At 44.1% G+C, this 17,701-nt stretch overlaps 1 protein-coding gene across 6 annotated transcripts in view; it reads left to right on the top strand.

Annotated features, from left to right (window-relative positions):
• Positions 1 to 211: 211 nt before the first annotated feature.
• Positions 212 to 17,701, top strand: part of agtpbp1 (ATP/GTP binding carboxypeptidase 1) — a 57,422-nt gene continuing 39,932 nt past the window's right edge. For 2 of the 6 annotated variants that reach the window (XM_041900483.2, XM_041900481.2), the window contains exons 1-11: positions 1,305 to 1,675; positions 3,126 to 3,190; positions 4,143 to 4,273; positions 13,083 to 13,150; positions 14,934 to 14,997; positions 15,513 to 15,659; positions 15,839 to 15,970; positions 16,231 to 16,324; positions 16,413 to 16,450; positions 16,655 to 16,857; positions 17,077 to 17,254. In XM_041900483.2, coding sequence (XP_041756417.2) covers positions 3,159 to 3,190; positions 4,143 to 4,273; positions 13,083 to 13,150; positions 14,934 to 14,997; positions 15,513 to 15,659; positions 15,839 to 15,970; positions 16,231 to 16,324; positions 16,413 to 16,450; positions 16,655 to 16,857; positions 17,077 to 17,254 — 1,087 coding nt within the window. In that variant the 5' untranslated portion in view covers positions 1,305 to 1,675; positions 3,126 to 3,158. Of the gene's footprint in view, positions 764 to 1,303; positions 1,676 to 3,125; positions 3,191 to 4,142; positions 4,274 to 10,340; positions 10,521 to 13,082; positions 13,151 to 14,933; positions 14,998 to 15,512; positions 15,660 to 15,838; positions 15,971 to 16,230; positions 16,325 to 16,412; positions 16,451 to 16,654; positions 16,858 to 17,076; positions 17,255 to 17,365; positions 17,405 to 17,701 lie in introns of those variants that run through there. The other 4 variants (XM_041900479.2, XM_041900478.2, XM_041900480.2 and 1 more) reach the window with 4 other exon arrangements.

The following is a 17,701-nucleotide window of genomic DNA, read 5'->3' as shown; positions in this document are numbered from 1 at the left end:
TGTAACAGTTGGGATAATGGGACAATTCGGAGTACATTGCATTTCTCATCCCTGGATTGAGGTAGGTTTTCAGCGCCATATTGGCTCCACAGTATACACAGGAATGCTGTCCGACCTTAGTACAGCTGTAAGCAATCGGGTCGGATATGCTTGGAGGTTCTCTTTGGGTGCTGATTTCAGGCCAGTGTGGGGGTTTTGCCCCCTATTTTGTTAATGGTGTATGATGTTTGATCCGCGTTTATGACCAGCATTCATTTGTACCGCGTTCACATGCTAGTCGGAATTAGGAAACTCTGAAATGTCCGACTTGCTAACTGGATGTAGTTATACAAGTCCCGCGTTCAACGAACCAGCAAGTCGGAAATGTCCGAGTTTATTCGTTCTAACTAGCATTTGAACGCAGCATCAGAGCTGCTCCTAGTCATAATTTGCGTCCGGTATAAAAACACATTCGCATTCTCGCGTTGTTCACACCTCCTGGCAGTTCTTTTTGACATTGAGGTAGTTCTATTAATGCCCCGGGTGAAGCGGGTTAGCGTTGATTGCATTCGTTTTGGAACCGGGCTGCCTGCCGGGTTTCAGCCAGGTGACCTGTTATGGCCGACGGCGAAGTCGGATCAAAACAAAAGAGATGTTTGTTAAGCACGTGGATGAGTACCATCAAAGACTGTGTATTATATTGACAAGATAGTCAAGTGACCGCTCTAACGATGGAAATACATGTCCTCAATTATGGAAGGCAGGCGGGAGGAGGCGAGATCAGGTGGGACCATTTTAACCAATGAGAGGGCAGATATGTGTGTGAACAACAGGCCATAGAGATAGATAGCTATGATATTGAGGCTATGCGTCTGTGACAGCATGGGCAGTGCCATTTAGTCTATCTCCATTTTAAAGTAGTCAATTTTCTTCTTCATTGGCTAATAAACATATAGAAATCCCCACCCATAGGAATCAACTCATAGGAATCCCCACCCAGTTGACTACTTTAAAATGGTGGAAGCCCTCATTGGCAATGTCAATGCTAAAACGGGTTATATCCATGATGAGTCCTCTATCTCTATGACAACAGGCACAACTTGATATAAAGTAGTTTTTTTCGAAGTTGCCGAAATGCCATGTGTGTCCACTTATCAGTGCATTTGTAACAATTCGAAACTTATATTCGATCAAATAAGCCTAATGTAACAAATTAGCAATTCAATTTGTTGTTGACCAAATTCGACACTTTAATTGAACTCCATACAAAAATTCCTCACTTCGTGGGTTTATTTTCGTGGACAGATTTTGGGCAGAGTAAAACTTCTCGCTTTGCTTCTTCCTCTCTGGTAGGATTCTGTGTTTTCACACCGGACGGTGATAGAAAGTCTATTTGCCTTCCCAATTAAAACTACTTTGAAAATTCGAACATATATTTTATGGAAAAGAGATGTTGTATGTTTCTGGAAAATGCATCATGCTGCCTTGTTGACAACATGACCGAGCGGTGCAGATTACTGTTCGATTATCGCTTTTTCCCGTTCACGTCAAGGGCCGATAGCCCTAATTTCTACAGCCCAAATCAAGGGCCGAACCCTAATTTCTCCGACCGAGTAGGGGGTTGGTATAACATCAGGCTACACAAATCTCTATGAATTGACTCGCCCTAATGGGACAACAATTCCTTTCAATATAGGTTCGTAAAAAGTATTTTGCATAGCTAAGAACATGTCATTGTTTACAAATTGATGTCTAGCTAGCTAGCCAGCCAAATTAGCAGGAACGCTAATTTATCTAGCTACGTTAACGTTAGTTAGCAAACTGAATGGACACTGACTGATCAGGTGCAGTGTGGGCTGTGAAGTCCTTAGCTAGCCAGACAGTTATCTCGTAAACCAGTCGGTCACTGCTAGTTAGCTGTCTAGCTGGTTTCGCCGTTGTGTTAACTCTAGTGCTGTTGTTGTCAATGAAGATCTACAACAAACTTGGCAGATAGGCAGCCTGGCCAGATGACGTTGTTCAGCTTGATTAGGCCCTTCTAGCTACATCAATTGGGCCAAGCTAGCTAGCATCGGCTGTACATGTAGGCCCACTAGTTACATCCTTGTTGGAATAAAATGATGGCCTCCAATTTCATATCCAGGAATAGTGCATGTGATAGGCTACACACTTGAAAAAATAATCAATTACATAATGAATGGTAATAACTCATTAATGACCCCGGTCAAATACTGCTTCTCTCTTTACTAGTGATTTGCTCCTATTGCTCCCGAGTGGCGCAGTGGTCTAAGGCAGTGCTAGATGTGCCACTAGAGATCCTGGTTCGAATCCAGGCTCTGTCGTAGCCGTCCGCGACCGGGAGACCCATGGGGCGGCGCACAATTGGGAATGGCCGGCAGGGTTGTACCTCAGTTGGTAGAGCATGGCGTGGGTTCGATTCCTACGGGGAGCCAGTATAAAAAAAATAATGTATGCACTTAACTGTAAGTCGCTCTGGATAAGAGCGTCTGCTAAAATGTAATGTCATGATTTTGCTCTGATTACCTTAAGTGTCTTAATTACATAGTCATGGCTCTTTTGTTTCCTGACACTGGAGCCATTTAACTTTTGTTTTAACAAAACATTAAAAAAAAAATCTTATCCAGAGCAATTTACAGGAGCAATCAGGGTTAAGTGCCTTGCTCAAGGGCACATCGACAGATTTTTCACCTAGTCGACTCAGGGATTAGAACCAGCGACCTTTCGGTTACTGGCACAACGCTCTTAACCACTAAGCTACCTGCCGCCCAAATTGAGCAAAACGTGCCCCTAGTTTGTACATTTACATTTTAGTCATTTAGCAGACGCTCTTATCCAGAGCGACTTACAGTTAGTGCATACATTTATTTTATTTTTATTTTATTCATACCACCCCCCCGTGGGAATCGAACCCACAACCCTGGCGTTGCAAGCACCATGCTCTACCAACTGAGCTACACGGGGCCCATATATACTGGTATGGGTTGTTCAGGGTTATCTCTCCATATTGCGGATCTCAGAACAGAGAGAGAGAATAGAAAAGATAGACTGGGATTTCCAGAGGTGAACACACAAGTCCGGATGACAACTGAATTGCATTGCTGATCCTTGCTTTTCTTTACTTGCAGTTGATGTGAAATGTTGACGTGTGTGAGGAAAAAATGAATAAGCCCAAAATGACTACTGATAAAGGGTGAGTGACCACTGTCTTGGACACACAAGTGCACCAGGTTCTTTCTGTGTGTGTGTGAACACTGTTTCTGCCAGATTCTCTTAGTCTCTCTCACACACTGCCCCTTGCCCTCATATGCTACACTGTTGTTTGCTAAATGTCTTGTGACACTGTATGGTCTTAGGACAGCAACACCACAGACCATTAAACCTGCTAGGGCCTGTCATGATGCCATCTTGACCCTAGCTATTGTGTTGGGTTCCTCTGTCAAACATTCACTGTTTGGGGTCAATAACTTTTTGGGGTCTTGTAATGACTAGCCTATTGCCACTTTAGCCTTAGTCTGAAGCAAGCCTACTTTTGCTCCTCCACCTGTAATCATTAGCGTTTTTTTCCTATAGTAAGAAGGCCTAACATTTCAATGGCAAAGCTCAATTTATAGGCTACATTTTGATAAACTATGAACTCTGAAAACAGCCATAATGTTTGCCATCTTGTAAGGGCTTGGTAGAATGTTTGACTCTATCTTAGTGTGAATGTCTGCGCTCTTTAGCCTAACTAATGTGTCTGTGAATGTGTTAGTAGTGCATAAAGGCATATGTGTGTGCATGTGTCTGCGTTAGTGTATTTGTTTGGGCAGTATCTCACTCTGTCATCTCACTCTCACTGTATTTTAGTATGTGAGTTTGTTTGTCTCTCTTTTTTCTGTCTGTGTGTGTGTGTGTGTCTCTCTCTGTCTTTATAAGGGCATATGAGAGACATTGGGTCTATTTCTACATTTTGATTCTCTCTCCCATGGCTGTTGTCATGCCAATGTGACCTTTGACCTCACTGCCCAACATGAGCTTAATATAACCACAGAGCAGGGTCATGTTCATTAGGGCGTACTACGGAAAATATTTGCTTTATGAGAACATGGGCTGATCATGCCTGGGTATGTGTCAAGTATTAAACCTCTGTCTCTCTCTCCCAGCGTTCCCAGTAACTCCAGGGTGCTGATGTTGTTGGGCCAGCTGGAGAAGCTGAACGGGGAGTCCATGCTGGCGGACCCTGAGATCACCAGGCAGATCACTGCCAAGATCCTCCACCTCATCCAGACACAGGGTGAGAAGATTACTAGCCTATACAACCCCTTTCACACTCACTGAGCCTAGCTGAGCCTAGCTAGCCAGGTTACTCATTGACCATATAGTAGCTGAAACTATGCCGAAACTATGCCCTAATAAACGCTTGGTCAAAAAAGTATAATTAAGCTGAACGCATTTTGCCAGTCTGCTCCGGTGGAATTTCTCACACTGAATGATTGCTGGCAATGCAGCCTGATAATAGCTGCACCCTATCATATCTTTATCACAGACATATCTGATCATATCTGTATCGCATGTCTTTGTGGAACCACTCAAGCAAGTCAAGTTGAGGCACTTGTGTTACAGATGTAGGATCTTAATTTGATCACCCTGTTGCAGTATAACTTTTTAAAGTTGTAATGTATTTGAGGCTTCTGAAGTTTGTAATTTTCACTTAGAAATGTCTGACTTGATTTTACCTTATGAAAAATGTATCAACCCCTACAAAAATGTCCATTAATTATATAATCCAAATAATAATTCACATTTCCTGTTGCTGCAAAAAAAGAGGACTGAGCACGCCCCCATTCTCATCGACGGGGCTGTAGTGGAACAGGTTGAGAGCTTCAAGTTCCTTGGTGTCCACATCACCAACGAACTATCATGGTCCAAACACACCAAGACAGTCGTGAAGAGGGCACGACAAAGCCTATTCCCCCTCAGGAGACTGAAAAGATTTGGCATGGGTCCTCAGATCCTCAAAAAATTCTACAGCTGCACCATCGAGAGCATCCTGACTGGTTGCATCACCGCCTGGTATGGCAACTGCTTGGCCTCCGACCGCAAGGCACTACAGAGGGTAGTGCGTACGGCCCAGTACATCACTGGGGCCAAGCTTCCTGCCATCCAGGACCTCTATACCAGGCGGTGTCAGAGGAAGGCCCTCAAAATTGTCAAAGACTCCAGCCACCCTAGTCATAGACTGTTCTCTCTGCTACCGCACGGCAAGCGGTACCGGAGTGCCAAGTCTAGGTCCAAAAGACTTCTCAACAGCTTCTACCCCCAAGCCATAAGACTCCTGAACAGCTAATCATGGCTACCCGGACTATTTGCACTGCCCCCCCACCCCATCCTTTTTACGCTGCTGCTACTCTGTTAATTATTTATGCATAGTCACTTTAACTCTACCCACATGTACATATTACCTCAACTACCTCAACTAGCCGGTGCCCCCGCACATTGACTCTGCAACGGTACCCCCCTGTATATATAGCCTCCCTACTGTTATTTTATTTTACTTCTGCTCTTTTTTTTCTCAACACTTTTTTTGTTGTTGTTTTATTTGTACTTTTTTTGTTTAAAATAAATGCACTGTTGGTTAAGGGCTGTAAGTAAGCATTTCACTGTAATGTCTGCACCTGTTGTATTCGGCGCATGTGACCAATAAAATTTGATTTGATTTGCAGGATTATTTTCCTGCTCTAGCAAACTGGCTCAAATTAAGATCCTACATCTGTACCTTCTTTGTGGCTGCATTTCACTTGCACCAAACCTCTACCTGTATCGCCAATCCCCAACAACGGCTTATAACAACACTTCAACATTATTTGTGTTCTTCTCATGGCTGCACCTCCCTTAAGCTCAAACCCATTACAGTATTATGCATACATGACATTCACTCACTCACCCCTGTTAAGCCAGCTGGTGCAAATAGCATCAACAAAGATTGTCTTGGCCATCTTCTCCTCTGTACCTCAACTCTAGTGCTGATGTTGTTGTAGCTCATTCTCTATGGTTATCCACCATGTTGTCTTGGGCCTTCCTTCTGGAGTCCAGTGGATGGCTCAACTCTTGGAATTGGGTATGTGTTCTTCCTTGAACGTGTCCAAACCAGCACTATCCGTGTCTTTTGAGTATTGTGTCCACAGCTTTCTGCTTTGTTTGTCTGAGGAGGTTGGTGTTTGATATTGTGTTTGGCCAAAATATGACATTCATGATTCTTCGGAGACAAGTTGTGTGGAAGGTGGATATTTTTTTTCAGTCATTTTCTTAGAAGAACCATAATAGGCCTGGTTTCGTGGTGGATGCTGTCAAAAGCCTACTGGAAGTCAATAAAGTTGATGTAGAACTGCCCACACTTACTGTCCTGTTATGTAGCCTATCTTTAGCGTGTCTGGGTAGATGAGGACAGTGGTCACGTGACAGCCTATAGGATGTGTGAATAGGTCAAAAGGTATTTGGGCGGCTAAGTAGATGTTTGGGGACAATAAATGGTATGTGTTTCAGTTGGCCAGGGGAGATTTACGAGGGTGAAAGGGGTGTTGGGGCGTTAGTGGGTAGATGTTTGGGGTGGTTGTCCTAGGATGGCATGTTGCATGTCTTTAGTAGTGGAAACATTTTAGCGGAGGGACGGTTAGCTCTGTAACTGGATCCCCCCACCCTGACCCCCACCCAGTGAACACTCAGCTTTCTGCCCCATTGGGAGTGATACCTGACCCTCCCCCCGCTCCCTCCCCGACGTGAGTTCCTCTCAATCCTTCCTCCTTCCCACCCCCCTGCTGGCTTGTACGTCACAGAGAATCTGACATTTGATGAAAAGCTGTTTCAATCAGTTTATAATTACCCAGCCAGCACCCCTCAGTGAATCTTCCCAGACATACTGCACTGAGGAAGGCCATCGAGTGTACACACACACACACACACACACACACACACACACACACACACAGTTCCTGGTTTGAGTGAATAACAAACATTTGCATGTCGATATACTGTATCTGCTTCACAAAAAAAATATCAAAAAGCCTTACATCTAATCTGGTGTATCACATCACTCTGAGTGAAGAGTGATGACTGCTGGGTCAACAGCTGATGGAGAAAGTGAGATCCCATCACATTAGTCAGCAATGTGATACTGTTTAGACAAAAAACACATTGGCCTTTTGCTATTGAGATAACTGGCATAGCTAGACATACAAATGTCAGAGACTCGCATGACACAGCTCTGTTGTAGACACTCACATGCATATATATACATCTGTTGCGATGACAAGGGTCAGTGGTGGACCAGTGGTGCTAGGTTTGTTGAGCTAGAGCAAAGTTGAAACTTTGAAAATGGAAAGGAGAGAACTGGACGTCAACATTGATTGAAGATCACTTCAAGATCAGCATTGACACATGGATTGGTTTGTCGTGCCAAGCTTCAGATTGCTGATCTGAGTTAGATGTAGAGCACAGAAGGTTGGTGGCACCTTAATTGGGGAGGACGGGCTCATGGTAACGGCTGGAGCGGAATTAGTGGAATGGAATCAAATACATCAAACACATGGCTTCCATTTCATTCCCTCCATTCCAGCCATTATTATGAGCCGTCCTCCCCTCAGCAGCCTCCACTGATGTAGAGGTCACTTGGCTGGATCAAGTTCTTCATTCTAAGCTCATAGCCAGTTAGCAAAACGTGGCTTTCAGCCCTTTTGTATTACACCTTTTGTTTAAAATCTGCTTCTTTGAACATGGGCAGCACAGACTTTCCAATGTCTGATGTAGCCTGTAGAAGTCACGCTTCATCACTTTTGGATTCATTGAAGGTCATCACATTATCTATTTGGTTGTTGTTGTTCAAATAGGTTTTCAATCGAAAACATAGTCTTCTAGAGAGGGAATGCTGTCTCATTTCTAGCTGAAATCAGAGCAGCAGTGCATGTTGAAACGTGAGCGTGTCTCTCTCGGTGGGACGTCCCTCTTGCAGTGATAAATCTCTGTGGTCCTGACTTCTGCACGCACGACAGGCTACAGCTCTTCTTGGGCTCGGCCTCCGGCCACACCCTGACACAGCCAGCCCCACTTGGGAGACATCCAGACCTGTTTCACACAGTCATCATTAGGGCTTTGAATTGTCAGGGACCTCAGAATATTATATTATCGCAATAATTCGGTGCAGATACGATATGTATTGCGATTCTCACAATTCTATATGTATTGCGATTAGATTGTTCCCTCCCAATATATATATTTTTATGTAGAGCATAAAAATGTGGTCCTCTGTGGTCCTCTGTAGCTCAGCTGGTAGAGCATGGCGCTTGTAACGCCAAGGTAGTGGGTTCGATCCCCGGGACCACCCATACACAAAAATGTATGCACGCATGACTGTAAGTCGCTTTGGATAAAAGCGTCTGCTAAATGGCATATTAGTATTATTATTATTTAGAAGGACTGAAGCTCAGTTCTGGTGACTTTTTAAAAGGACATTCTACTCCAAAATGAATAAAAATAAAATTATATAAAAAATATAATTTCCACCTACAGAAATGAACCCAATAATGAACCCAATAACATATTGGTACAATTATTTGTTTAAATTATTTTAACATATTGGACCATGCATATAATAACTAAAATTAAATAAATGTTTTATTGTCACATACACCTGATAGGTGCAGGTGTTGTACAGGGTCAGCCATAGTAGTACAGCACCTCTTGCGCAAATTATGGTTAAGTGCCTTGCTCAAGGGCACATCGACAGATTTTACAGCATGGCGGCTCGGGTATTTGAACCAGCAACCTTTCGCTATGCCACCTGCCACCCTATGATACCTGCCACCCTATGCATAGTGCCAACTAAAGTTTGGTGGAGGAGGAATAATGGTCTGGGGCTTTTTTCCTGGTTCGGGCTAGGCCCCTTAGTTCCAGTGAAGGGAAATCTTAATGCTACAGCATACAATGACATTCTAGACGATTCTGTGCTTCAAACTTTGTGGCAACAGTTTTGACTAGTTAACATCCTACTGATGAATTTTATTTCTCAAAAAGCGTTCATAAACACAGTGAATACACGCCCCCTGGGTAACACGCCCCCTGCCTGTACTCACAGAAACCTCATGTCACCATTTCTTCCCCCAACACTTTCCCTCATTGCCACTACTCTTGCTCAACTAAAAATGTAATCTGTCTCATCACAATTTAAGTCTATTTTGAGGTAGGGTGGCGTTTTTAACCCATGTAGTCCCCTGTAGCTCAGTTGGTAGAGCATGGCGCTTGCAACCCCAGGGTTGTGGGTTCGTTTCCCATGGGGGCCAGTATGAAAATGTATGCACTCACTAACTGGATAAGAGCGTCTGCTAAATGACTAAAATGTAAATGTTCGCGCATATTTAGGAGTTGAGAAATAAATCAAGTAGGAATGGAAAGCTGGGATCCCCCTCTTTTTAATAAAGGCCATTAAAACTGCTGTTTTCCCTGTGATTGCAAGAATTGTTGTGCGTTGACTGCACGTTTCCCTCCCTATGGTACTCGTAACTTGAATGCGCCTCGAGAGGAATATTTATCTCGCATTGAACACACAACAACAATCCGACTAGGTAAATACTGTAGATTTAAACTATTCTACTATGGGGTAGTCAGAATCTTCTATTCGTTACTCGTTTTGTTTGCTGACAAAGTCAATGTGGACTGTTCTAGCATAAATATTTTTTAATGTTAAATAAACATATTTTATAGGCGTGGTGGCAACGATTCTGCCGTGGCGCAGCGCCATAGATAAATGACTGCAGTGGAAACACTGGCAATTTCATACTACTCATTTTATTGCAATATGATGTTCCAAAGATATTGCTCTCTATATGTCTGCTGCAGAGAGATGCGAGAGCATGAGATTTTTTTATATATTTTTTATCAGTCATGGAAATAAGTGCTGAAAACATGTTGTCTCGCTATTTAAAAAGAAGATGAACAAGCTATAGGATGAAAAATAACTGAGTTTTTGCACAGGTACAGCCGACTAGCGCTAGCTAACGTTACCTATCAAAACAAATACAACATTTGGAGTCAAAGTATCGATGTAAATCGTCCAAAGGAATATTGTGGTATGTAACTATCGATCGGGAGGGAGGGGGGGTGGAGAGAGAGACAAAAAGCAACTGCCTCCTATCTTTCTATCCATGCCTGGGTATCATGTTCGCTGTCTGCATAGGAGGGCACCTTGCTGGAACACAGCCTGGTCTGCCTGTCCGTCGGTCCGTCTGTCTGGGCTTGAATGCTGAGTAGGTAGAGTGGAGGTTGGGTAGTGTAGTAGCCTTCTAGGTCTGGACTTTTAGAGTGCACGTGCAGTGGGAGGTACTAAGAGCTGTGTTCTATCCTGGTCTGGTCTGGTGGTTGGGCTTGGGGGCAGTTAGCTTCAGTGTACTCCAGGCTGTTTGGGGGGATCCTACCTCTGGGAAAGATGGAATATAGCTACACCGGGAGATCTAGCCGCTTGGTGGTCCCCGCGGAGCGCTCCACCTCCCCAGGTAAGGAATGGGACTGAGACTGGTGGACGAGGAAGAAAAGTACTACAGTTCTGCAGCACCATGCAACCCCTGTAGTGCAGAACACTGTTAGATCTACTACAGCTAGCTACTGCTTTGAGCAGTTTGTGCAGCGAGGCTACTGTTCAACGAAACAAAGGTTTCTATAGAATCTGCAAATCTTGTATTTGCACAAAATAAAATCACTACTCTGTTAATAAAAGAAAGTTGTGAAAAGTTGAACTGATTTCTGAAGCGTTTACGGTTCACCTTGCCAGCCAATAAGTCAGTGTAAAGCCCACTGTATTCTATTATCCAGTAGATTACTTCAATAACCAATAAAACCCTTGTATTGGTTATTTCTTGTGCAGATAACACAACATGAATACCATGATACTGGGTAGTTGGTGCCCATAATACAGTTCCTTACTAGCCTAATACAAGACTTACAGTGAAGCCATTGGAATGTCACACGGTCATCATCACATCAATAGTAACATTTGATTTGAACCATGAAGTTTATTTTACTTGATGCATTTTTTTTTATAGGTATTTGCATTCTTATTTTGTTTTCAGGCTCAACTGTGAGGTATTGTTTTTGTTTTCGAAGAGCTTTAAAAAGTCTGGTATGACAAATGTTTTTAGAGGTCACTTTTTCGCACAGCCGCTGACTGTTGAAGCGTGTGTGCGCGGGGGCGTAGATGAGAGACTGGACCAGGTCTTGTGAAGATGAATTATGCACCAGGGCGTGTGCGCATGTGTGTGTGTGCATCCATGAGCGGTGCATCTGTGTGGGTGTACGTCTGGTCTGTGTTTGAGCTTGTTGGCTGCCCCAGTGCTGAAACCTGATTTGTGACGTGTGCTTTATTTATGAGCCTATAAATCAGAGGGGGGATGTTTCACACTTTTCATCTCCATATTTCCATTTATCCTGGTGTTCATTAGGTCTGCTCCATCAAACATTTATTGGTCCAGGTGGTGTGGCTGGCATCAACACCAGCAAAATGACTCTATTTCACGGGATATGAGCTGCCCTGCGTGCTGTTGACTAAGCCCTATTTTGTTTGTGTTCCTGGTTATTTCTGTTGGTTTCTACGCCTGAAGGTATACATTTGGGCACACATGAGTTTTAGTTGTGGTTTTGAGTTTTTGCTCCGATGGTGTGTGTGTGTGTGTGTGTGTGTGTGTGTGTGTGTGTGGAAGCCCCGTCATCACGGAAAGGTTGCTGGAGTTTCTTTTCCATCCGTGTGGTTATTGTTTTAGAGAGAATCTATGGCAGGCAGGCAGAGGCATAGGTTTGACTTCAACATATCATTGGGGAAGAAAATGTTGCCTCTTTCTCTAATAATGGGGGGCAAATGTTCCCCATTGCCCTCACGTAAATTACACCCCTGGTGGCAGGCTAAGACAGACAGACAGACAGACAGACAGACAGACAGACAGAGAGAGAGTCTTCTTTCTCAGAGAGAGGAGTATGTTCCACCCTTCTACTGCAACAGGAGATGGATTTGAGCATTTCTGTAAATGGAGAGCTGGAGGGCTCATGTTTTAGCACGTCAAATGTACTGTACATGTTATTTATAAGCCTATACAGTGCATTCGGAAAGTATTCAGACCCCTTGATGTTTTCCACATTTTGTTACGTTACAGCCTTATTCTAAAATGGATTAAATTAATATTTATCCTTATCAATCTACACACAATACCCCATAATGATAAAGTGAAAACAGGTTTTTAGAATCTTTTGCAAATTTATAAAAAAACAACAACAGATACCTTATTTACATAAGTATTCAGACCCTTTGCTATGAGACTCAATTGAGCTCAGGGGCATCCTGTTTCCATTACTCATCCTTGAGATGTTTCTACAACTTGATTGGAGTCCACCTGTGGTAAATTCAATTGATTGGACATGATTTGGAAAGGGACACACCTGTGTGTATATTTAAGGTCCCACAGTTGACAGCCAGAGCCCGGACTTGAACCCGATCGAATGTCTCTGGAGAGACCTGAAAATAGCTGTGCAGCGACGCTCCCCATCCAAACTCACGAGCTTGAAAGGACCTGCAGAGAAGAATGGGAGAAACTCCCCAAATACAGGTGTGCCAAGCTTGTAGCATCATACCCAAGAAACCTTGAGGCTGTAATCGCTGCCAAAGGTGCTTCAACAAAGTACTGAGTAAAGGGTCTGAATACTTATGTAAATGTGATATTTCTGTTTTTTTTGCACAAATTTCTAAAAACCTGTTTTTGCTTTGTCATTATGGGGTATTGTGTGTAGATTGATGAGGGAATTTAAAAAAAAATCAATTTTCAAATAAGGCTGTAACGTAACAAAATGTGGAAAAAGTCAAGGGGTCTGAATACTTTCCGAATGCGTTGTATGTTATTTTTATATTTGCTAATACAGTACTACTCATTTTCACATGAATTCTGCTATTTGATTAAGAAATGGCATGGTAAAAAGGCCAACATGATGATTATTTGTACTACAGTAGCCTATTTGTAAACACTAACATAGTGCAGGAAAACGTAACGTAACTAAGGTCCCTCTTTGTGTTACAGAGAAGACACGGAAGGACATCATGTCCAAGGGCTCCAGTGGCATGGAGGTAATCCTGGCAACTTTGGAGGTGAGTTCCCGTCCCATTCCACTATGGAGTTAAGTTAGTGCCAAAAATCGAACTCACATGTCAATAATTGAACTCCATATTCTGCTACTGTACGATACCACAACATAATAAGGAGAGGGCATAAGGAGACCAACACATTCATGACAGGGAATATCGTTGAGTACCCCTTTCACACTATCGTGCCATCCCAAACCAAACAGTGCTGGCGCTACTATTTTCAAGGCTGGAATGGGCTACAAGACCATCGCCAAGCAGCTTGGTGAGAAGGTGACAACAGTTGGTGCGATTATTCACAAATGGAAGAAACACAAAATAACTGTCAATCTCCCTCGGCCTGGGGCTCCATGCAAGATCTCACCTCGTGGAGTTGCAATGATCATGAGAACGGTGAGGAATCAGCCCAGAACTACACGGGAGGATCTTGTCAATGATCTCAAGGCAGCTGGGACCATAGTCACCAAGAAAACAATTGGTAACACACTACGCCGGAAAGGACTGAAATCCTGCAGCGCCCGCAAGGTCCCCCTGCTCAAGAAAGCACATATACAGGGCTGTCTGAAGTTTGCCAATGAACATTTGAATGATTCAGAGGAGAACTGGGTGAAAGTGTTGTGGTCAGGTGAGACCAAAATGGAGCTCTTTGGCATCAACTCAACTCGCCGTGTTTGGAGGAGGAGGAATGCTGCCTATGACCCCAAGAACACCATCCCCACCGTCAAACATGGAGGTGGAAACATTATGCTTTGGGGGTGTTTTTCTGCTAAGGGGACAGGACAACTTCACCGCATCAAAGGGACGATGGACGGGGCCATGAACCGTCAAATCTTTGGTGAGAACCTCCTTCCCTCAGCCGGGGCATTGAAAATGGGTCGTGGATGGGTATTCCAGCATGACAATGACCCAAAACTCACGGCCAAGGCAACAAAGGAGTGGCTCAAGAAGAAGCACATTAAGGTCCTGGAGTGGCCTAGCCAGTCTCCAGACCTTAATCCCGTAGAAAATCTGTGGAGGGAGCTGAAGGTTCGAGTTGCCAAAAGTCAGCCTCGAAACCTTAATGACTTGGAGAAGATCTGCAAAGAGGAGTGGGAAAAAATCTCTCCTGAGATGTGTGTAAACCTGGTGGCCAACTACAAGAAACGTCTGACCTCTGTGATTGCCAACAAGGGTTCTGCCACCAAGTACTAAGTCATGTTTTGCAGAGGGGTCAAATACTTATTTCCCTCATTAAAATGCAAATCAATTTATAACATTTTTGACATGCTTTTCTGGATTTGTTTGTTGTTATTCTGTCTCTCACTTTTCAAATAAACCTACCATTAAAATTATAGACTGATCATGTCTTTGTCAGTGGGCAAACGTACAAAATCAGCAGGGGATCAAATACTTTTTTCCCTCACTGTATAACAAGGACTATCAATGTCATGGTATCCTAAAAGTATTGGAAATAATAGTCCTCCCTGAGATGCAGTTTACATGGCACACACTTGGTTTTGGCAATGGCTTTTAAATCCCCCCGTCTAGTTATATCTCTCCATGTATTTATATACCACTTGATGACAGATCAATTTATGAGTTGGGGAAAAGCCACTCCCTATTTGTAGAGACTGAATCCTAAGGGAGAAGGTTTGTGTGTGAATACGTAGGTATGCGTAGATTTGGTGGTGTGTGCACGAATGGCTGTGTGTCTGTCAATGTGTGTGCACACATGTATGAATATGTTTGTCCATGCTCACATGTTATTGAGTGTGTTGGTAATACCCAGCATGCTCTCTGTTTTTGATAGAACACAAGGGATCTGCAAACTATCCTGAACATTCTGTACATTCTGAATGAGCTGTTAACCGTGGGTAAGTGGTAACCGCTCTTTAATTGGATAATTGGGGCAAACGGTGTTCTGTTTGAGTGTCCTGCGCTCTGATTCTACAAGTGTCAATTGTCTTGGGTGGAAACAGTGCTTTGATTGGGTAGGTTTTTACTCTAAAGCTGAGTTCACAGAGAGCATCTGAGAAAGTTTAGACTCATTTCAGCTGGTTTAGATTGTCAGATTGTAGAACTTTGGAACCTGTTCACACAAACTCTGACAACATCTGAGACTGACCAAGAATCTTTCAAAAAACTTTAAAACAGGATTTTGTTCATTGTCTGTTTTTTGCCTGGTCACACTGCCAGACTGATGGAATCCAGTTGAGATTAGTCTAGATTTTCTCTGATGGTCTGTGTGAACTCCGCCCAATGACAACTGAACTGATAGGTTGATTTTGTGGAAACTGACGGTGATCAGTTGACTTGTGAAAATTGAAATGGTGATTGATCAATTTGTGAAGGCTGTGGTAATAGGTGTGTGTGTCTCTCTCTATCCCAGGTGGGGGGCGCAGGATTGGAGTGTTTGTGTCCAAGGGTGGCACAGGCATCTTGCTGCAGTTGGTCCTTAGTGCCAGTAAAGAGTCTCCCCCCAGTGAGGAGGTCATGCTGCAGCTCCACTCAGTCCTGGCCAAGGTTGGACCAAAAGGTAACACACACACACACACACACACACACACACACACACACACTATATGTGAAGGTACTCTACCACTGTACCAGGAGCCTCAACATTGTCATTCAAACTTCTACCATAAACTAAATCCATACCACAAACACACCAATTCTAGCACGTACACCCCTTCACGTCTGTCTTTCTTTCTTCAGACAGGAAGTTTGGTGTGAAAGCCCGTCTGAACGGAGCTCTGAACGTCACTGTGAACCTGCTCAAACAAAACCTGCAGAACCACAAGCTGCTGCTGCCCTGTCTGCTGGTTCTACGAGTCTACTCCTCCAACTGTGAGTCTGACCCACACTTACTAAACTGACCTTACATGTACTGTAGGAACCAGCATTCTGACTGACAGTTACTAACCCAACCTACTGTTGCCAGAGGAACCATACATCTGACTGACAGTTACTAACCCAACCTACTGTTGCCATAGGAACCATACATCTGACTGACAGTTACTATCCCAACCTATTGTAGTATAGCTTCAACTACAGCCAACTTCTTTCTGGTGGTATTGTTGAGGGCACTGAGGTTTGTCTGTCTTCAGCTGTGAACGCTGTGTCCCTGGGGAAGAATGGAGTGGTGGAGCTCATGTTGAAAATCATCGGACCCTACAGCAAAAAGAACACCAGTCTGCTGAAGTAAGTGGTGTGTGTATGTGTGTCGAGGATGAATGGTGTGTGTGCTGCTGTTTTTGACCCCTTTCTCTGGCTGTCTTTTACTCAACAGAGTATCCCTGGACACACTGGGGGCCTTGCTCAAATCCAGTAAGTACTGCTCTCACTCTGCAGTGTTTAGGACAATGTCCTGTCATGGTTTTTCAATAACAGTGCTATTGTCAGTGGCTATTATCAACCAGTATCTGTCTTTCCCTCCCTCTCTCTCTCGCTCCCTACTTCCCCCGCTCGCTTCCTCACACCTTCTCTCCATCCCTCCTTCCCTCCCCATCCATCCAACACTCCCTCCCTCAGAGACCAACGCCCGGCGGGCGGTGGTCCATGTGCCCGTCCTGCTGTACATCTACCAGGACTGGCACCGTAACGACACGTTCCACCGCCACATGCTCATCCGCAAGGGCGTCCTGGGCTGCCTGAAGAACATCACCAACAGCAAGCTGGGCCGCAAGGCCTTCATCGATGCTGACGGGATGAGGATCCTCTATAACACCTCCACTGTGAGTAGGGTGACAACATTACCAAAACTTGAGCTTAGACTCAGCCACCCTCTGTCTATGTCCCTAGCCTTAGCCCCAACTCTCGCTTCAACACCCCCACCTTGAGTCTCACCTTTACATTACACCAACACTGATGATTATGGTGATGATAATGTTCATGATAATGGTAAATATTAATGATGGTGATAAATAATAATGATGGTGATGTGTTGTTTTTAGGAGTGCCTGCCGGTGAGGACTCTGGACCCTCTGATCAACACTTCCAGCCTTATCATGAGGAAGTGCTTCCCCAAGAACCGCCTCCCTCTGCCCACCATCAAGAGTGTCTTCCACCACCAGCTGCTTCATGTACCTGCAGGAGGGCCAGTCGCTCAGCTCTACAACCAGCCCCCGGGGGGTGAGGCTCAAACACACACACATTCTATACTCACAATACTTGCGAGCCTCTTAAATCACCCCAATGGTCATTGCACACAGTTAACTCACACGCTCTACACGTCCCTTTCAGGAGTCCCCATTTACCAGTTCTACACCAAGCCCCCATGGGGTAAGACTTGTCACAATAAATAGCAGCAGCCTAACCACTACTGACTCACACTCCTCAATCTGTCACACTACTAACAGTATAATACACCCTCTCCTACATTAAGGATCTGTAACTCGAGAACTTTCACACTACTTACAGTTGTTCATTGACATCACCTCACTCAACAAGCCATCTGCAGGCTGGCCAATCAAGACACCAGCTCTTCTCTCTCTCTCTCTCTCTCTCTCTCTCTCTCTCTCTATCTCTCTATCTCTCTATCTATCCCTCCCATCTCATCTCACTCCTGGCTGCTTATTC

This window comes from Coregonus clupeaformis, chromosome 16, assembly GCF_020615455.1.
Source record: "Coregonus clupeaformis isolate EN_2021a chromosome 16, ASM2061545v1, whole genome shotgun sequence".
In the NCBI taxonomy this organism is placed as follows: domain Eukaryota; kingdom Metazoa; phylum Chordata; class Actinopteri; order Salmoniformes; family Salmonidae; genus Coregonus; species Coregonus clupeaformis.
Note: the sequence above shows the minus strand (reverse complement) of the source record. Positions and strands in the feature narration are given on the sequence as shown.